We start from the raw sequence: 22,249 nt of genomic DNA on the forward strand, positions 1-22,249 counted from the left end.
TATGGTACAAAATTAAAAAAAAAAACAGCAATATCCAAGGGTAAGCTCAGATTCTAGTACAACGTAACAGTTCCTCAACTGAATGTAAGTGAAATCTTTAAATAGTTGGCAGATGATTTTGTGGAGCCAGGAAAACTCTTCTTACTCATGAATAGTCAGTACACAATGCTTGTACTGCCATCCTTGCTGGTACATCAACTAAAAAGTGCTGTGATATGCCATCAAAACATTGTAAAGTGTCAAAACAAAACAATATTTGGGCTGATAGTTTGAAGTTCTGCCATACTTTTTGAATGACCGGGTCTTTACAAATGTTTCCAGCCTTACCCCTGAAAACTGACCAATGACTGCAGCCAAGTTTGACTGGCGATGTGACACATGCAACAATCAGGTAGTACGACTGAAGAAAAACATTCGGAACTGTAATATTTTTGAAAACAAAATAAAATAAATTCTTCGTAAAACACCACCGATAAGTGACCAATAGTGGCAGTTGTCACGTAATGTTCAGGTGTCTGTGTTCTTTTACTCTTGATGGGAGAGAATTTTTCTCTCGCTGTTCTCCTGCGTTCTGAACAAACGACCTCAGCAGGAGAAATGAGTTCATCCAGAACTTGTCTTTCCAAGTCATTTACTTGCCACTCTCAGAAGAAAGAGACGAATCAGCAGAGTTCTTCACACACACACACACACACACACACACACACACACACACACACACACACACACACACACACACACACACACGCACACACATACAGGTGTCTGCACCTGTATAGATGCTGTTGCATTCTTAATTTTAAACTGATAAATGTGATGATGAAAAAGAACTAATGAATTATTTAACAGACTTTGTCATTTGCGCTGGCTTTTATCATTTCAAAGTTTGGCCCATGGCAACAAGACTCAGTCTGGCCCCCAGATATAAGGTGGCACCCTGTGGTGTCTTTACCAGCGGCACATTGCATTTCTATAAATATTTCATTCCCTTTGCAATTTGTCTTATAAACACAGTTTTTCCAATAAACATGTCCTTGATGTTACTGTCATAGAAGAATGAGACATACAAAAGGCGGACTATGAAAAAAGGAAACTTTAGGATTGCCTGCAGTGTGTACCACCAGTTTCCCCAACTAATCAAGACATCAGGCTCATTTTTCATTGGGAACTTCAGGAATAAATATTTAGTGTTAATCTACCCAGTGGAGGAAGAAAACAGTTCATTTCCTTGAATAAATATACAAATGCCTCATATGAATAGCACTCCGCTTAAAGGCTCCATGAAAAATTCTAAACTAGAAGAGGTAGTTGGTGAATTTACTTAAGTTCCTAAAGGTGAAGTATGCCATCCATCCATTGTTTTCCGCTCATTCCTATAAAGGGTCGTGGGGGGGGCTGGAGCCTATCCCAGCGGCTACGGGCGAGAGGTGGGGTTCACCCTGGAGAGGTCACCAGTCCATCTCAGGGCCAACACATAGAGACAGACAATCATTCACTCTCACAGTCACACCTACGGTCAATTTAGAGTATCAATCAGCCTTGTCCCCTCTTGATGTCTTTGGACTGTGGGAGGAAGCCGGAGTACCAGAGAGAACCCACACAGGAACAGGGAGAACATGCAGACTCCACACAGAAAGATCCAGTGCTGGAGCCAGGACTCGAACCTAGAACCTTCTTGCTGTGAGGTGACAGTGCTAACCACTGCACCATCGAGCCACCGAATAAAGTATGCATTCTACATATTTGTACCAAATGTGAGTCTTCAATTCTCAGGCCAATGACCTCTAAAGGTCAAGTTAAAGCTGTAGGTTCCAGTTGTGCTGCTCTGATTGTGTCCCTTTTGTTATGGAACGTTCCATACGTCCTTGGTATCTGCTCACACAGGTCAACAGGTTATTCCCTCTGTAGTTTCACTTGGACTCTGAAAGATGGATGGAGGGAGCTCAGGGTCAGAGATTATATCTACCTCTATAGTGTGGAGTACTTCAAGGAAAACTAACCAGGCTAGTCAAAATATTCTGCCAGTTGAAGGGTGTTCAAACAGGGATACAGTGGTGATGTTCAGTGGGTATTTGTAATAACCTATCATTCCTTGCCACTTATGTACAAGAAACAAGTTTGCCATTTATAGACAGTGCCACGTTGAGAGAGAAGAGGACCAGTATTTAAACCATGGTAATGTGGGACTTCTGCAGTCTTGGGGGTGACATGCTAAATGTGATGCTTGTGTTGATGATTGAGTTCTCCTTCCACAAGCCCACACCCAGGAAAATTCCATGAACACTCCTGCAGTTGGCCAGTTTCACTTTTGAGAGCCCACCCCTCAACAATGTACCTAAGTACAGTCCTTGTGTAAAAATACTTACTTAAGTTAAAATACTGTACGGACTTGGGATGAACTGGAAGATTCACATCAACAACAGTGTTTTGTGTGGTAGCATTAGCATCACAAAATTAGCTAATTTCCATCCATCTGCTGCCCACCAATATCCTGGTAAAACACACACACACACACACACACACACACACACACAAAACACTGCTCATCATAAAGGGCAGCAGTGTGTGACAGTAAAGGACATTCAGAGTGTAGCTGATGTTGAAGTGCTTTTCCTTCCACCCTGATAATTAGGCTGATGGGAGCATCTCACAGACACTCGTGATCGTCTCTGACAGACGAGTGAGAGAGAGCGAGAGAGAGTAAGAGAGGGTGAAGGGAGAGGATGAGGAAACACGTTTTGCTGATATTCTGTTGCTTACATATCACTCTCAGTTGTTTAGAGGGTGCGTTCAAAGTGGCCATCGCTCAGCTTTTCTGTCTGTGCATGTGTTTGCATATTCATACTTCCATGTCTCAAATGTCCCCACAAGGAGATATTATAAATGCAAGGCTTCAGGCTTTAACTAAAACGGACTCTAATTAAAAACAGTAATTATCAAGGGAAGATTTCATACTTTCCGCTCTTTTTTTGTTGTTTGTTGGTCCACCTTAAATTCCCTATGTGAGAACATGCCAAATCCAGATGGCTAGACATCACACTCAGATATTTCTAGCATTGCAGAAAAAAAAAAAAGACTGAAAGAGAGAGAGACAGCTTGATGCAAAATGTAAGGTTTTGGTCTTTCCTTCGGACTAATACCAAGAGCTCCTCTTCTGCACTGAAACTAAAAATGCAGTTATCGTTATCTGGAGGACATGATAAGTCAACCCTGGAAACGGCGATGAAAATTCAGGAGAAGCAACCTGGGAAATGTAAGAATCTAAACACTGAGTGGAGATGGAGGTAAACTGACTACATAGGAGAAATAAAGTGACGCTTATACACATCTTTGGCCAGATTGATCCTAAATTTATGCGTGCATGCATTCATGTGTGTGTGTGTGTGTGTGTGTGTGTGTGTGTGTGTGTGTGTGTGTGTGTGTGTGTGAGTGTGTGAGATGGGGTTCCATCATAATTACTGAATAACATTTAATACAGAAAAAAACATTTAACCGACAATTTAATATCAGATAATAATCCTCCAGAGATAGAAAGTAGAAAGCATTAACTCATTCATACATCAGAGACTAGTAACTAAAACATTTATTCAAATAATAATTATTGTTACATTAGAAATATGCTCAAACAGCTTGTAAACATACACCCTGAAATCTTGCCTCTGTTGTCATAGAAACCGCTTCTTTGGCATGAATTACAGATCAGAAAGCCTTTTAAAGTTATTCTCTTCTTGCGCGATGGTACCCGAGTTCACCAGCCAACCTTGTGAACGAACAGAAACCTGCAGTATCTAACCTCCTGCTGACTCAGAAATAGAGACCAAAATAGAAGTAGGACCTTTTGAATTCACAACTCAGCTGGGTGATGGAGACTTTCTTCCAGGCCTCAGCCCTCCTGTTCCCCACACTGCTTCCCGGACGACTTCATCCTTCACAGCAGAGTGTAATTAGTCACCTGACCCCCCCCCCCACTGTAGATTACAGGTTTCATGTCATTACCTCCAGATGAGAGGCTGTTCAGTCAGCTGCCTGAGTCATTGTCAGGTTGTTGTTTCTTATTTTTCCTCTCCATTAGTCTCCCTTTCACCCGCTTTTGTCCTATCTCTCCTCCTCCTCTTCCTCCTCCTGTGCTCACACTCTAATCAAGAAAGCAGTTCAGAAATCAAAGGATTAATTCACCATCATTGGTTTAAAGCAATTAGCCGCTCTCCCTACTAATCCCCAGAGTTATGTTTCAAATCCAGAAATTGGCCACTAAAGATGTGCAGCCCTGCCCACATTTCATAGTTTTTCCTTCAAAATGAAGTTGAAATATGAGTTCTCACCTTAAAAAAACAACAACAACAACAAAATAATGAGTAGTTTTCAAAAGTCTTTGATGAAAAGGGGGAATTGTAAGACTTTGAATAATTAGGAGGTTTATCTTTGCATTTCAATGTCTCCTCCAGTACTTTTTAGCAGTGCAGATTCTTAATCCTGTGCATTCATTTGGGGTAATTAAAGAAGATGAAGAATATAGAAGAACTATATTTATTCAATCTAAAGTCAGCTAATTTGCAAAAGTTCTTTGCTATTACAGTTCGGGCTGCAGGTTTTTAAAGCTATTCCTCATGAGTAATCATGCTATACATTTTAATAAGCTTCTAATCACCCTGATTTGCCACACTGTGATTAATTTTGTCGCAGCTCATACAAAACACGAATCATTTAGTCGGGTATTTAACATTTAAATGAACGCTTTACACTCTCAGGAAGCTTTATGGAGCTTTACTGTGTCATCACTTTTTGTGACATCAACGTAAACTACTAGCTGCCATGTCAGTGGGATTAGCAGGAGGGTATATTTTTCTTCAGCAATTCTATGCTGCAGAACCAGCATCTGGACACTAGAGGGAGCTATGAGATTATATACAGCAGAAAGCATACAGCGAAGGCCTCAAGCTTTTTGTAGACTCAGACATGTGATCTGTTTCACAATTCAACTATTTTAATTCCGTGTTTTTCAATTTCTGAAGCCTTTGCAAAGTCGAACCGAAGGATAACTTTTTTGTCACACGTTTCATTCACAGGGAATGTATTTCAGATGAAAGAAAGGATGTTTCTTAAGATGCATACAGGAAAACTGTTACTTTTGGAAGAAAGGGTGTTTGTCATCAATAGGTCACAGATTCAAGCTGTTGCTGCAACTGCAGTAGTGGACAGCGTGGAGGTCTGGTTAGCAGTGCTGCTTCATACCTGGAAGGGTTTGGGTTCAAATCCAGCTGATGTTCTGTCTTGTTACTCCAGTTTCCTTCCACTTGCCTGAGCGTACATTTTAGGTTAACTGGAGTTCTTTGAAACTACAGATACATGTGACAGGTTCTCTTTCTATGTGGCTCCGTTTCAGGCTGGTGACCTGTTAAATAAATAAAAGAAAAAAATTAAAGAAAACTATGTTGCTGCCCTTTAATTCATGATTTGCATTTCAACAGCTTCAACCTACAACGACAGCCATCATAAGTAGCATACCACTGTAGTGTCTAAAGTCTGTCTGCTCTTCTTTCGTAGTGACAGCCTAAGTGGAACAGTAGCAGAGGCGTTTTTAGATCAACAGCAACGAAATGCTAAGAGGACAAAGGTCGGGGTCATCATGGTTGGAACAAAACTTCCTGGAATGACACACACACACACACACACACACACACACACACACACACACACAGAAAAGAAATGTGGTATGAAAGCTGTGAAACCTGTACTCTTCTCCATGGCTTTGTGGCGTCAACCCTTCAATTTGTGTTCCTATTTTTAGTGCCCTTCATCTTTGTTACTCTTCTAGCCTCATCACAGCTTTGAAGCGAATCATCTGAAAGGCTATGACTGGAATGCGCTGTAAAATGTCAGTGGAACTGTGTTGTCGAAGAACACGGGACAAAAGGGCATGTTGTAAAAAGGGTTATCAGGAACATGGTGCTTTCTCCACCGCTGGATGTTTGCTGTGGAGTTTAAAGGTGTGAGCACAAGATTTCCACGTTTCATATAGTGATTACACGCAATAGACGTCTATTTTCTCTCAGACAGCAGTGCCACAATAATTAAGAGTTTGTCCCAACAAGTTCTGCATGAAATGGTTAGCATGTAAGCTCCCATTGACAGAACCCTCATTAGCCTTTTCCAAAAAGCACTGTTATGAAAACACATACATGTAAATGTCACCAATAGTAGTGCCGGAGGAATGTATACTCAAGGTAATAGTACTTTACTTCTGCTTCTACTGCACAACATTTCAGATAATCAGTTGATAACTAAGATGACTTCAGATAATTACTCTGCTTTTCAGGTCACTACATTTATTAAACCTTTTTTTTTGTTATTTTTGCACACACAAACTTTTGTTTTGTTTGTTTTTTATCAATTAAACTACAAAACAGTTACTACAGCAGCTAAAGTTGTGTTTATTTATAAATTGGACATTTGAAATAATTTTGTGGGGACGGTTGGACCAAGAAACATGAACATTGTGAAGGTAACATTTGGAGTTCTGAGAAAGAGTTTCATGATACCACAGCAGCCATAAAATCTCTATTAATTCTGCAAAGGAAGTGATGTTTTCAGCAGTTTTTTTGGTCAGTTTATTTATCTGTCTGGCTTGACAGTATTTAGACAATGACGCTTTATATCTATCAGCACCGGTTCTGCTCTTCATTTTAGCAATAAAGTGATCGCTATTAGGTGAATAACGATTGACATGATCTTTTTATACATACACAGACCCCTATTTGAGGAACATGCAGTATGAAAACATTCTTAAACATACTGCCAAAGTAACCAAGAAACTTTTAGGGGGTTAAGCAAAAAAAAAAAAAAAAAAATCGTGGCCAAAGCCAACAATGGAAACATCATATGGTTTCAAAAAAGTCAGTGTGACTGGAATATTACTGGGCACCGGGAAGTGACACACACCCCAAAAAGTAAATAGAAATAGAGTATTGCATGTATATTGAAACAAATGTTTTCCATCGATGCATTCTGTTTGCATCTTTAATATTTCTGTAAAACTTCAACACAGGCAGTGTGCGAGCTCAATAGAACCACATGCTGGCCAGTGTTACCCCTTACAGGTTCCTCCAGTTCTGCTTTTCTTTTGTTTTTGTTTTGTTTTTTTTGTTGTCGTTTTTTTTTTTCTCACAAAGAGAAAGGCCACCTCAGGTATCTGGTCATGTGTCACACGACCAGTTCCATCAATTTCCTTATGCGATCTACAGAGTCAAAGAGAGAGAGAGAGAGAGAGAGAGAGAGAGAGAGAGAGAGAGAGAGAGAGAGAGAGAGAGAGAGAGAGAGGAACAATAACACAGAAACAAGATGTGGAATGCAGCATGGTGAAGCCATTATGCTGTATGGAATGTGGGGTGTGGGTTTATTGGGGCTGGGGTCAGATGTACAGGGACCTTCATGTGGAAGCATCGAATGCTTGTATATACAAGCACACATCATAAATGGTGTTATTTTCAAAAAAATAAATTGTGTTTCAACAAGCAGTTAAAAAAAAAAAAACCACGAGACTGAATGTTTTCATGGTTTGCAGAAAAGTAAAATGTCGGCTTTTATTTTGTGGATAATTATCTGATCTTTCACCAAATGTTTACCTGACAGTAAAGCCGCACCAAAGGCTCATCCTTGTCTATAACAGACACCAGACCCTCAGAGCATGCTCATACTGGCCAGAGACAAGGGGCCAAACATCCTTCCCAGACTCCAGACCAGAAAGCTCAAGGTGTAATGACAGGAAGCTCATAGATTAATTATACCCAGTGTCAGTACAGATGGCTCTCTGGTTAAGAAGGACAACAAAGGGGGTCGGGCTGTTTTAACGTCTCTTCTCAGAGCACAGAAGGTATTGTGTCCCTCTGAAGTTCAGGACTAAATAATGCAGATTACATGATAAGTTTTGAATTCTTATGTCTCCCACAGCAGGAGGGCACCATTGCGGCTTTGGGGATGTTTTTGGATTGTGGTGTATATGTTCCTAATATTCATTTACAAGAATTCCATTAAATCAATTGTATGTGTGCTTTTTTGTATTATAAATGGTAGCATGATACATCTCTCTCTCTCTCTCTCTCTCTCTCTCTCTCTCTCATTGTGGCACTTTTTATCTTTTTACTCAAATCAGAACTTCAGTCTCTCCTCATCTCAGCTGCAGATCAGATGGTCCACATGCCCAGGGAGTTGTATGATGCACGGCTGTGATTGAGGGTCACTCTGCCGCCATATAAGCATTGCAGCACTCGTGTACCACACGGTAAAAACACTCAGGAGAGCCTGGAGGTAGTCTGCAGATCAGGAAAAGGAACAAATAAGTTATAAATTTCATGTAAGCTGAAGGGTGAAACAGCTAAAATAGTTTTACATTAGTAGGGAAAAAAAAAACATCTTTAATTCCGTCCATAATTATCATGAAAGGGGAAACTGTTAACACCAGACAGCCAGAAGAGAGAAAGTGCGCACTTCAAAGCAAAATGAATGAATCGCAACAAATTAAGGATGGAAGGCTTAATAGTTGTAAAAGTCTAATTTGATTGAAGGTCCAACCATTTTCCTACTAATAAGCAGATGTTCTCACATGAGTAAACACAGAGATACGAGTAAGTAAGAACAGTGTTTTCTTCCTGTTTTCAGAGGAATCCACTGTCAGCAGTTACAAAGTACCAAGTACTTTCCTGCAGGCCAGACTCTTGTCTTTACAATTTCCAAGTAATTTTCCCCGTTAAAGAAATAATAGTGCTCTGTTGTAGATGCACACTGAAGATTTAAGCACTCCACTTGAATAAATAAACATTAAACAATCTATGGAATCAAACACTGATTCTGGAATTTAACCCCCACCCCACCACTACCCCCTCAACCAAAGGTCTCTGCCAATCTGTCATTTAGGGAATGTTAATGACCTTGGGTTCACCTGCAGAAGCTGAAATGCATTTTTGACAATAAAGGCCTGTTATTAAAGCTGATTGTTATTTTAAGACGATACCAACTTTTCCTCCTCATCCCCAGTCTCCATGATGAGAGGATGGTGGTGGGAGCACTGAGAACAGTGGAGGCAGTGAGCAAGCAGCAGCAGGCTGGCATATTCCAGGAACGTTACTCTTCGTCAGCTAAACCCAACCCACCCCCACCGATCCTTGAGGAAGGGGGTGAGGGGGCAGCAGAGGAAAACTTGAGAAGGAACAAGCATCCTTTCATTGGGACTTGTCACTCAGGGTCAAGAGTTCATGCCTGAGAAGAAAAATGTCTAGACCTGTAAAGCTGAAGACTTGGGGAAAAAAAAGAAGATGATAAAAAACTATATTGAAACTAGATTAATGAACAAAACAAACAGCTGATAAAGAATCCTGCTGCACGCAGGCTGGTGTAAATAGAACCACTGTTTCAAAAAGAAAGTGTACAGCATTAAGTTAATGAGGTACTGGCTGCTCATTGGCAGAAATAGTTCAAAATCTTAAATACAGTCCACATTCTTTGGTTTAAACACCGGGAAATCTTTAGATCCTCCTATTACTATCTTGTTCCACGAAGTACAACAAATACATTTGGTTATGCTACTTTCAGCCATTACAGCCACCGCGATGGAGGATAATAAAATTATTTGAATCCATAATTATATAAATATATTTTTTTCAGAATATATTCATCTTCAATCCAACCATTTTATACTGCTTATCCTGTTGAGGGTCACGGGGGGGGGGGCGGAGCCTATCCCAGTGGCCTTCGGGGTAGAGGGTTCACCCTGGACAGGTCACCAGTCCATCACAGGGCCAACACATAGAGACAGACAACCATTCACACTCACAGTCACACCTACGGTCAATTTAGAGTATCAATCAGCCTCGTCCCCTCTTGATGTCTTTGGATGGTGAGATAAACCCAGAACCTTCTTGCTGTGAGGCTCCAGTGCTAACCACTGCACCACCGTGCCGCCCTTACATTTATTTTATTCTGTTTTTTATTCATACAATGTTTACAGTTGAGTTATAACGTATTTATTCGATTATCATGGTTAATGACATGATATTTAACCATTTCCTTTCATTTTGGCAGTTTTACGTTATTATGGTGATGATGACGATGATGATAATGATGATTATTATTACTATCAGAGACTAGATGTGACAGCTTGAGGATTTTTTCTCACACTGTATATCAGTAGGGATGTGTTTACCGAGCACAAGCTAATGGAACACCACCAGAGCAGCATAAACAACTGCCTAATCCTTTCTTTTCAAATGCATCTTTGCTTCATTAAGAGTGACAGAACACTCTGCTCTGTGATGAGTAGAGGATGAAGTCACCCAGGTCTTCTGATCTTAAACCCTGTGTTCTTTCCATTACATCATATCAAAGGCACAAACTGCTTACAGGAAAACTCAATATTTACCCTCCAGGTTACCCGCGGCAGGCCCTTTGTGATGGTTTGAAAGTGACTGTGGCTGAATGGAGGGAACATGTAACTGTTTGCACAGTAGAGAAGAGTTGTGCAACTAAAAGCTTGATCTTGAAAATGTTACGCTAATACCTAGTTGTGAAATTCAACTCTTTTTGCTGTACTGAGCTTGCAGCCTATTCGAACAAGTGTATCTTTACAGGACATGTACCTATATCTGCTGGCAATATTGAAAAAATGTGGCTGCATTATCTGTTTGAAATATCAAACATAAACTCTAATATCTATATGACTTGGTTTTATCAGGTCTTTAAAGCCTTTTTCTGCTGCTGCATGTACTCTGAGTGAGTCCTTTGTCCTCCAACTTCCCCTCGGCTAACTCTTGGCACATGTAGACATTCTCTTATTGCTGCTCAAACAGTGAAGGATGAAGCCTATGCCGTTCTCAAAGTCACACTCATATTTGAATGTTTTATACAAACATGACAAAAAAATTGTGGCTCATTTGACTTTTATGTCACTGTGACAAATGTCAGTTTGCTCAAGCTCCAGTTGACCTGTCGCAGGATAAAGGTTGCCTCACCACTGACCGAAATACTCCTGTAGTGCCCAAATGTGATGGAACGCTTATAGCCTGTGACCAACTGAGAAAAAAAAAACACCTGTTGTGGTTACAGTGGTGAAAGCCTAACAAGTCAAACTGTTATGTGTCCATTGTAGGCACTGTTATCATGTTATCATTCCTGGGATAGAGAGTTTCTCTTCAGTGGCTGAAGTAGAATTGAACAAAAAGGCACTTTGAGGGTGCATACCTCTGCAAAGGATATCTTACTGACAGACAGGCAATTATTAAGATCCTCAGCCAAATTCAATGTTACAAAGATTTTAACCAAAATTTAATACGTTCTTCTTTGGCAAATGCTATAACCCCCCCAACTAATTTGTTGACATCAGCCTTGAATCTTTGTTTTCATTGTTTTTAACAATATCCAGGAACTTAATTCATTTCCAGTGGAAACTTCTGAGATCACCAACATGTTTTTGTGCTGCTAACAAGTGGCTAAACAAGGCTAAAGTCATCACACTAATAGCATATGATTCACAAAGTTTAGTTATGACCATGGTGCAATTTGTTCATAGCATAATTTGTCGCAATAATCCAAAATCTAACTGGCCATTGGCTTTTGGTTGAAGGAGCCCATGATGACGCTCACTTCTGGGTTGGACAACATCACCCTTGTGGCACCCATTGGACTCATTCACCTGTCATGGCAGAAATCTTCAGTATTACAACAGAAAGAGTCGTTATTGTCTCAGATGTCAGTGGGTGGTCTTGATGAAAGCACATGAAATTCCACGGGGGATTATTGTACTCAGTGTGCGCGCGCGCGTGTGTGTGTGTGTGTGTGTGTGTGTCTGTCTGTCTGTCTGTGCCTGTCTGTGCCTGTCTGTGTTCTATGATGTTTATAAGCATATTTTGCAATTGCTGGCAAACAGGCTGATTCAAGAGCCTGTCACCTGAGGGGCCTGAAAGAGCACGGAAATGCCAATCAAACATTTGAGCTGACGTATAATTGTAGCTCTTAAGTTTTCCTCTATGTTACAACTGTAGGACCTCAACATTTGAATTCGATTAATGAATAAAACGCAAAAGCACAGTCATGGTTAAGAGGGATGAAGTAATTTAGATGATATCAAAAGATATTCATGATCAGCAGTTTAAATCCGCTTGATCTGTTCTGATTTGTTATTTGTTCCCTTCGAGAGAGCTTCAAAGAGAGAATCTGCCACGCTGTGTAGGAGGAAACTAAGTGATGAATGTTTTCTCCCGGCAGACAGGCTGCCTCATGAAGACCTGCCACATGTACAGGAAATGAAACCATGGCAATGGAGCCTTGTGTAATGTTTGACGCCAGTCCACCCGCTGCCTCCATTTGCTCGATTTATATCAAATGTCACTCCAGAGACCCTGATTTAGCCTGCCTAAATTTACAATACAAAACTATTCATCCTGATTGCAGGGCCTTAATTTTGTCATAACGAATAAATTATTGTCGTTTATTAAAGCAAAAAAAAATGGTTATACAGTGTCTCTTTATGATGAGACATTCTTTTTTTATTGATGAGAAGAAGTGGAGTGATTCATTCTATTGCTTTCTAAGTGCTGTGACCCTATAAACTGCATTATACATGGGCAAAGACTAGGACTTCCTGTTCCTTAGTGCTGCAAAGCAATATGTTAAGGCACATAAGGATACTGGGCTAATCTAAACAAGTTAAACGAAAGTCATTTCACGATGTATTTGACTGTGGAAGCTGCAGGCATATTTCCTGATGATAGAACTTCCTCCCTGCTAGGTGTGGCACGAACGTTGGCCTGCTGATATTGTGGTTAGTACTCGTTCTACTTGAAGCTTTGTTGTGTCAGTGTCTGACTCATGTGTTCTCTGTTCTTCTGGAGTCAGACTAATATCACTGACATCAATGTTACAGAATATCTTATAGGACACTTTGGAAACAATTTCAAGTAGTGCGGTGGTGCAGTGGTCAGCACTGTTTCCTCACTGCAAGAAGGTTCCGGGTTTGAGCTCGGGCACAGGGTCTTTCTGTGTGGAGTTTACATGATCTCCCTGTTCCTGCGTGGATTCTCGCCGGGTACTCTGGCTTCTGATACTCTAAATTGACCGTAGGTGTGACTGTGAGAGTGAATGGTTGTCTGTCTCTATGTGTTGGCCCTGCGATGGACTGGCAACCAGGGTGAACCCCGCCTCTCTCCAGAAGGCTGCTGGGATAGGCTGCAGTCTCCCCACGACCCTTAACAGGATAAGCGGTAGAAAATGGATGGACGGAGGGATGGAAACCATTTCTCACCGTAATTTAGTTTCTATTGATTCCGTTTTCCCCAAATGCTACGTCTTGTTTCTAAATCAGCCTGTGTGTATGGACTTGACTGCAGGGAATAATGTTCGTGCTATACTCAATGTTGTATATTATTTGTGCTCATTTTAAATCCGACCATGTTTCTGGTATCTTAACTAGTTTGTTCGAGCATCGTGGTATTGCACAAAGAGCTTTCAGTGAAATAGAAAGCATCTTTGCCCTGTTCAGAACTGCATGACACTGACGTGTCAGGTGACACAACTGCAAATGGACAGCAGTCTGCAAGTTCAAGCTTGGCATTAGAATGAATCTCCACATGCATCTCTAGTGATCTCTACGGTCTAATTTCCCCACTCGATGTCCACAGAAACACATGGACTGACAGTTTCTGCAAGCTTTGTTGTTTATTCAGAAATTAAATCAGAAATTAAAAAAGATAGGATATCTAATCCAATTTTTAATGCATTTTTAATGTAAATCTACTATGTAGAGTTTTTTTCAAATTTTCTGCTGTCATTTAGAAAACTAATATGACACAGCTGGCACAAATTAGAATGTTTTTCTTCTTCAGCAGAAAATACAAACTGTAATTCCTGAAACAGCATAGCTGCCCCTAAACAGCTTCCTACCCTGTTTGTTTACCACGTTTTCCAATGCATGACGTTAAGTGGGACACACCAGGAAAAAAAAGAAAAGAAAAAGGAACTCATCATTTGCGATGAGAAAGGAGTCAACCTGCTTTTTTGTGAGTTTGCGCAGCGGAAAGAGGGTATCAGTGTAGCCCAGGTTTCATTTGCATCGCGCCCCCAAAAAAGGCCTCCAAATGTGGTCTGAAAGATCAGAGCTCAGTGCTTCTCCTGTGCATTCACACTTGTGCTTAGAACAGCATGTTCCTGACTTTCAGTCACACTTCAGCCCTATAAGTAGTACTACTGTTCCCCCAGTGAGCCTTGGCCGAGTGCCATCGATCAGACATGCCTCAACACGCTTGACTGACCTCCTTTGTTGTCAGGGGAAACTGAGGAAAACAATCTCTGCCTCAGTTGGAGATTATGCCACCTTGACTGAGCAAATGTGTGTCTGTGTGAGTGCACGGTGGCGTGTGTGCATCATTAGCCACATGTGTGCTTCACCGTTACAATAATATTCTACTTTCCTGTTTTTCTTGGGTACACGTTGAAGTTGTGATGCAACTAAGAAGTGCATGACTAACTGCGGACAGCCCAGAGGAGGTCTGGTAAAGTCATGTTGTTCTTTTCTTTATTGTTCCTTTAAAATGTGAAAACAAGAACAGCTCGAATGGTAGGATGTACATGAAAGACTGATGATTGATAACTATTTCTCAGATAATGAATTGCTTCATATGAAATAATCATTTGAATTGTTCAACCTTAACTAAAGATCCAGAAAAACAAGCCAGACATAAGTACGATGGGAAACACACCTTTTGGAAGCTGAAAGGCTGGATTAACAAGGCTCCCTTCTTTTTTTTTTTTTGAAGCAATCTGGTGTTTAAACATGCTGGTGACTCATGTTCCTCCATGTTCTCCAAGAGATGGACAGATGTTGTTTGTTTGAAATGACCAGGAACAGTTTTGCCCAGCTGAATCATTCATAAAACGCCCTAAATACCAAAGGCTATAAATCCCTCCCCCCATAACTTGTGATCACCCACTCATTAGCCTTTCCTCGGAGATCGTTGAAGGGACTTCCATTCCTTATGTGGGTCAGGTGACCCACAGCCCTGGAGGCTCTACAGACTGCAGAGTGAGTGTGACCCCGCCTCACCCCTTCCTGTCAGATTCATTATCACCCCCCCCCCACACACACACACACACACACACATGAGAAAACTGTCACATGAGCCATGTTATGTCCTTCTAGCTACCTTGATCTTTTGTTTGCTTTACAACATGTCTTGTTTGATCAGGTGGAAGATATTTTTTTCTCTTTTATTTCTCAGAAACTTCATTCAGTATGGAAATATCTGTAATTGTGTCAAGAGTGGATAGACCTCGAGTTTAGAGTTTACCTCATGTCTGAGGAGCTCAAACGCTCTGACTGTATAAGTGGCAGCTGCCAGGGAAGCTTTAAAGATCCTCTTTTTAATATTGCTGAGCAAAGTAACTGGAGACCAGCAGGGAGCTTTATCCAAATCCACGCGTAGGTGACGACAGTGTCACATTAGTAAAACAAATCTGGCTCTAATTTAAGAATGAACTTTGACTTTCAGAACCACGTTGGCATCATGTCAGTTCGACAATAAAGAATTTATAAGCCAATTACCATTATTACCATATTTCAAAGCAAAATTAACGACAGGCTATGCATATCAGCGTTTAAACACATAGGATCCACTACACCACAACAAAATTATGGCAACAGAAACTTTCTTGAGATGTTAAAAAAAAACAATATTTCATTGATCAACAAAAGTTCCAAATTACTGTGCAATAATTGTGGCACATGTGCACTAATCAAATATACATCTACTCATACACTAGTCCACATGGGGTGGGGGGGGTCAGGAAATTTTTGTGCTCAAGAAATTCTCATGACCTGGATCATAGATTTGGATTAATTACTTTATTTTGGTGTATTAAGAACATGAGACAATTAATTAAAAAAAAAAAACAGAATAAATGACATAATACATTCAAGACATTAAAAAAGTAAATAAATGAGAAACAATCAACTAATTTTTTACTCTAGGCAGCGCTTGCAACACCTACCCTTATCACAAAGGTCTTGGTCACATTTATAAAAGGATTTAACAAAAGAACATTATCAATCACTTCACTATTTTTCAGGTCTTCATCACGCAAAAATTATTTCAAAGAGCACCAGAGCATTTAAATGTAAATACAAAATATTGGAAAAAAACCCCAGTTGGAAGTCACTAATAGCACCCTCCTAGAGTTATTTAGAAATTTAGTATGAGGTCTTCATGCAAAAACATGAATACTCAAAATCTGCTGTGACTCATTGGTGTATGGTAATGGTTTAATTCCTGATTGAACATAAAATCTCACCAGAAGCCTCAACATACAAACACACGCACACACACACACACGCGCACACACACACACACACACACACACACACACACACACACACACACACACAGGTTAGGGTTAACCCTAACCCTAACCCTAACCCTAACCCAGAGGTAGCTATCCTTATTAGGACATTCCATTGACATCCATACCCTAACCCTAACACTAACCCTAACCCTCCTAACCCAAGCCCTAATCTTAATCCTTACCCTAACCAATTGATGCCTAACCTCAACCTCAAGCTAACTGCAATTTACGTCTTCGCTCTAACTTTGACCAGGTCTTCATAAATTAAGTTCTGCCGCATTAGGACCGGTCTTTAATGCCCATGAGGACTAGGGCTCCTGGTAAGGTTAGTGTTTATACAAGAAAAGGTCTCCAATAGATAACAAAAACCAAGTATACACACACACACACACACACACACACACACACACACACACACACACACACACACACACACACACACAGCTCCAGAAAAGGACATCTCTCAACACAAGATGATCCTTTCTAACCACAACATCCATGAATTTCCTCAAACAAATAGATTAAATCAACAAAAACAGAAATTAGTCTGTTGTCCCTGAGTAAACCAGAAACTAGGTCCTGTCCCTGCAGATATTTCTCAGTTTCAACTTTAACAGCTGAAGCACTTTGCTTGTGGTTTGCAGATCTTAAACAGGAAATGTGTAATCTCTCACCCACTCTTTCAGGGTAACTGGAGCAGAGTTACGTCAAAGGCAACTGTGGCTTCCCTCAACTCAACCTACCGCAAGAATATAAAACCCTGGTCAAATTACACTGAAATTGTTTAGCTCTTGCTGCCCAACAATCTCCTGACATTCTCTTGAGTGGCTGCTCGGAAGAGGACGTGACTGGCACAGATTTTATGATCAGTGACTGTGAAAGCTAACAGAGACGAGTGGCCAGCGGCTCCTTGAGATTTGAGATGATGTATTTAACCCGATCTAATCAGCTCAAAGAAGAGCTTTTGTTCAACCCAGAGGTTATGGCTTGGGGACTTTAAAGAGACAAATGTCTCCATAGTTGTGTTAGGAATAGAGGGCCTGAGGGGGAGGGTGTGTTCACCCCTCTGCCTATTCTCTTTTCACCAGGACAAATCACAAACAATACCTACACTGACCTATTTACATTAGGAGGCCCGTACTTAAAGTGTCTCTGGTTTAAGTCCCAGGAAGCTCACAGTTACATTATAAGTGTTACGTAACGCATGTCTTTCCTAAAAATGGGAGATTCCACTGGCACAAAAGAGATGGCGAGTATAAACACTGGAAAGGATGGAAGAGAGATTTGACTCCATGATTCCAAAATATGATTGCTCATATTTAACAGTTTTAAATGAGGGGTTTTTTTTGTGTTTTTTTTTTAACTTATCTTATAAACTTGTTTTCAGAGGCTTCGTTGTTTTGGTCTAGAGAAATTTTAGTAGCTAATTTTTTTTAAAAATATTTTAATATCTCCCGTTGCATTTACAAGTAGTTCTGTTGTATAAAAATTGCTGAAATAATTCCACTGTATTTTTAACAATTATATTAAAGTTTTATTCCACCACTTGATTTATATTCATGTTTCTCTTTCTCTATTTAATATCAGAGTATTTGTTTTTATGTGTTGTGTTTTTAGACTACAGTGCGCAAGAGTTTTCAGTCAGATTTTAGTCATTTCACTATCAATTATAATCTTCTTGACAATAACTCAAGGTCTTGTGACACTTAGGCAAGTCTGGTCCGTGGACAAAATTAACATAATTTGGACTTTTTACTTAAGTCTATTCATCTTTCATGGGCAGAACATCTAACATTTCATATTTTAATTGATGCTTCGCAAGTCTTTCATGGCCTCAGAACCATTTCATGTCTGCTCTGTCCTCATACCAACCATTGTCCCCCAGCAGTCATCAGCTGACTGTTCCTACCATCAAGATCACAACGTTTGGCCCCTGGCTATGAAATAAACTGTACTGGTACTTCATCTATATCTTTTTAAAATCAATTTTGAAGCCAGTTAAGGGTCATATGCTGTTTTTTCAGAAGAATAAATAATCTTTATAGCTCGGTGTAATATTGCTTAGTAAACACTGCTGTCAGCTGTGATCAGCAATAGTCCTTTTCTTCTCTTTCCTGTACTCATGCCATCAAAACTCATTCATCCGTCTCTCAAAAATGCTCAATGACTGCAATGAGACAAAATGCAATGCAAAAATTTTTTAATGCTGTAATTAGACTAAAGGAAAGCAGCAAACAAATTAGAAGTTTTTTTTACATGCGTACATACAGTGACTCAGAAGCAGAATACACAAATAAATAAATTGTCATATTTAAATGATCGGCCCCATCCCTCTATAAATTTACTGAAATACTGGATTCCACCCCATCTTGAATGAGTTAAAGATTTGCAAGCAATCTTAAATCCTCTGCAGTACTGCAAACTAAGCAGTCATGAACTCCATCTCCCACAAGTCAATGCAGCATCACTAGTGGTACAGACCTGCTGTAATAAAAGGAGATTATGTGCTTAACTTTAGCCTGTACATGAGTAGGTGGTGGTATATGAACGGTGTTTATCCGTAGCTATGGACACTACACTTTAGCTCTTACATGTATATTCACTTAGTGGGCTACAGGGTTTAGACACTAATAAGCTGTGGGAAGAGTTCATTAGCAAACATGTCTTCCCAGGAGCTCTCTGAGCACAAGGGAGAGGACATGTCACTGAAAGGGGAAGGGGACCCTTCGTATCCAGAGTCACTGTAGGTGTCTGCCAGGCAGGCTTCTTTATCCAGGACGCTGAGTGCAGGGGAGGAAGATGCAGAGAAAAAGTCATCCACTTCACTGTGACCATCACACCTGGGGATGACCACTTCCTCTGGTTCGTCCTTGATGCAGACGGTTTCATCCTCCACCACCACCTCAACGACAGGGAAGGCCACCTCATCAATCTTCTTGTCTGCGCTGCTTCCCGAGTCGTTGCACTGCCCGTGACTCACCTCCTCCACGGGCTTAGTGTAGAAGTGATCAAAATGGATCAGTTCATTAAGGGCCTCCAGCTTAACTGATGGGGCCCCCAGAGTTGCAGGTGTGGCGGCAGGTACTGGGTTCCCCCCTCCGACCAGCAGCACCTGCGGCTCCTGGCACTCCTGTTCACAAGACTTAAGGAACAGCTCTGGGTCAAGGATGTCCAAAATGCCCAGTAGCAGATCAGACTACAGAAGAGGAGAAACAAGATTAGCCAAGTAACCCCTGACCCAACCACAGTTATTACAGAGCCGTCCTGGAAATGGTATTGAAATCTCAAAGAAAAGGGATCACTGTGTGGGACATACCTCATTGTCTGTAGTGTCAGGACCATCTGTATCCATTGTGAAGTCTTCAGATTTAGGAACTGCTGGGCCTGCACCTGCTGCGGAGGCACACGTAGCCTGAGTGCTGCGGACTCAGAAGACCCGATCCCCAAATCTGTGTCATTCCCACTGGACAACAGAACCTGAACCTAAGACATAGATGGTCATTAAGGTTACTCTGTTCAAGACATGATCACTGAGAATACCTCTACAACTGCAGTACTTTGAGCGTACCTTCTCTTTGGATTCGAGGGTGTCCAACCCAAGTCTCTGTCTCAGTTCCTCATTTTCTGTCAGAAGTCCATTTGTCTTTTCCAGAAGCAGCTGGTTCTCAATGTGAAGTTTCTGATTCTGTGGAAAGAAACAGATGTTGGTACTTGAAACTAGCAGACATTTATCAGGAAGTGATGCATGAAGGAATGTGGCTTGAAACTATTTAGAAGTGAAACAGCAATGAACATAAGGGTTGTCAACTGAAAAATGGACAACAGACATCCATTAGAGCATTTACAGCTATTAAATGAGTCCACTGGAAGAATAGTTAATATGTTACTCATTAAAAGCCATACTAGGGATGCACTATATCTGTGTTGCTGATTTTAAAAACTGCTGTTGCTGATAATCAGAATATATTGGTTATGTACCAAATTAAATTTATACAATACTTAGATTTGTGAAACAAAACCCAAGTAAACTGGATTTGAAAGCCAACAACATATGGAAATCATGCAAACTGCATCATGAACTTCATTTCCCTCATGATAAACAGAGGATGAAACATAAGATCTTACAATACCTACAACGTGCACGTATTTTCAGTCTTATTGTATAGACTAAATGATTAATTGTGAATCCACATCACAAGTGGATGAATTAGGGAAAAGTCAGTTAGAGCCCTTAAATCCATGCAAACAGGTATTGAAAATGGACTTTGATGAGAGCTGCTGAATTCAGAATGCCATTTTGATGACATTAGACTTTCATCTACTACTGGTTCTGACTGTAGTACTGCTGGAACATGAGAAACTGGAGTAAGGGTTATAAGTAAAAGCCAAGAATTCTTGGCACATCCCTGCCAGGAGATTACAAACAAACATTTACCTCAAGTTCCAACTCCAGGACTTGCTGTTCCAACTCTCCCATTTTAGCCTTTTTTCTGTCTCTGGCTGTCTGAGCAGCGACTCTGTTCTTAAGTTTCCTGGAGAAAAACACACACACACACGGAATTTAACAAATTTTTTCCATGGTGCTGACTAAGCCCACTGACAGTGTACTGCGCAATCACCGGCCATGTTCTTGCCACGCAGGCAGACATACCAGGATATCAGTGTCCTGCTCTGAAACAGCAGAGCCAGGAGGGTCCACCCGGCCAGTTCACCCAGATAGCAATTTGACAGGCTGGGTCAAAGTCCACGAGTTAGAATGGCCACGTTTATTCCGTTTAACTGAACTAAGAACGACCGTAGACGGAGTGGATAATCAATTCATAGTTTTATGATGCAACATATTTTAACAGAATCTATGTTTTCAATATTTTGTGAGTGGGTCGACATATTTGGGCGTGTCCCATTCAATATTCCCGGAACAACTGGCACATCGTAATTATTTAAATCCATATATTAGACATTATCTCTCAACACCAACCTGCGAAGTGCTTTCTCCTCCGGGCTCAAGTGTGTAAGCCTTTGTCTTTTTCGTACCGGCGGCCCCGCCGAGCTGCTGGACTCTGAATCAGACGACGCCTGGTTTGCCGCTGACGGTAAAACGACAGAGATGGGCCGACTGAAGCCTGCCTGTGAGCCGCTGGAAGAGGCGGTATGTTTGCCTGATATCAGGAGCACCTTATGGGCTCCCCCGGCTGCTGCTGCTGCTGCTGCTACCACCACCATGTTTGAATATCCTCTTTGGTCTCAAATCAGAAATAACCGGGTTCCCTTATTAAATTCAGAGGGGAACTCTTGACCGTTCCTCCGGTAATTGTCAACTGACCGACAAGGCAGGAAGCGCAAGAGATCTTTTCTACTGTCGTGGTAACACCTGATAGGCTTTTGGCCCTGCTGACGCAGAAAGGTTACGGTCTTTGATTGGTCGACGTGCTGACGTAATTTGCATTCGAAGTTTCACTGTGCTTGCAGAAGACTTCGTGTGAATTCCCGGTACCGTTTCATGCCCACAAAATGTCATTTTCGCCATCAAAATAACCGATTTACATCCTGTGGTTGATGATGTAATAGCATTAACCGGGGTTTTCTGGGGCGCATCACACTAAACTCGCTGTTTGAAGGAATTATTGCTTCAAATTTTTATTCAGAGACCGTCCGTCCGTCCATTTTACGGGGTATTTTCAACTTCACTTGGGAAATAAACAACAGCAAATACTTTATGTGTATAAAGCGCAAAAGTTACACGGGAATTTCCTATATCACACTTTAAAAGTTTTTTTTTCATGAGAATCATTTTTTGTTTTAATTTTCATCTGTGGGTTTTTGATTGTTATTGTTTTTTCCCATTATTATTATTATTATTATTATTATT

At 40.8% G+C, this 22,249-nt stretch overlaps 1 protein-coding gene and 2 long non-coding RNA genes across 3 annotated transcripts; 1 reads left to right on the forward strand and 2 right to left on the reverse strand.

Annotated features, from left to right (window-relative positions):
• Nucleotides 1–3,429: 3,429 nt before the first annotated feature.
• On the reverse strand, nt 3,430–5,803 carry LOC147260317 (uncharacterized). Its single transcript, XR_015116283.1, has 5 exons — nt 5,730–5,803; nt 5,506–5,551; nt 5,233–5,392; nt 3,997–4,135; nt 3,430–3,926 (listed from the first exon to the last, which is right to left on the reverse strand). It is a non-coding gene; the product is annotated as an uncharacterized LOC147260317 (long non-coding RNA).
• Nucleotides 5,804–15,347: 9,544 nt separating this feature from the next.
• On the forward strand, nt 15,348–18,024 carry LOC147260318 (uncharacterized). The gene is made up of 3 exons (XR_015116558.1): nt 15,348–15,460; nt 16,634–16,705; nt 17,067–18,024. It is a non-coding gene; the product is annotated as an uncharacterized LOC147260318 (long non-coding RNA).
• A 539-nt stretch (nt 18,025–18,563) lies between these two features.
• xbp1 (X-box binding protein 1) lies at nt 18,564–21,725 on the reverse strand. Its single transcript, XM_086206834.1, is given in 6 exon segments — nt 18,564–19,576; nt 19,697–19,780; nt 19,783–19,863; nt 19,949–20,065; nt 20,816–20,912; nt 21,359–21,725. Coding segments are annotated over 6 exon segments (1,200 nt in total). The 5' UTR covers nt 21,604–21,725; the 3' UTR covers nt 18,564–19,000.
• Between the last annotated feature and the right edge of the window lie 524 nt (nt 21,726–22,249).

Source organism: Aulostomus chinensis, chromosome 6, assembly GCF_037954235.1.
Source record: "Aulostomus chinensis isolate RoL2024-O1b breed Wild chromosome 6, RoL_Achi_v1.0, whole genome shotgun sequence".
In the NCBI taxonomy this organism is placed as follows: Eukaryota; Metazoa; Chordata; class Actinopteri; order Syngnathiformes; family Aulostomidae; genus Aulostomus; species Aulostomus chinensis.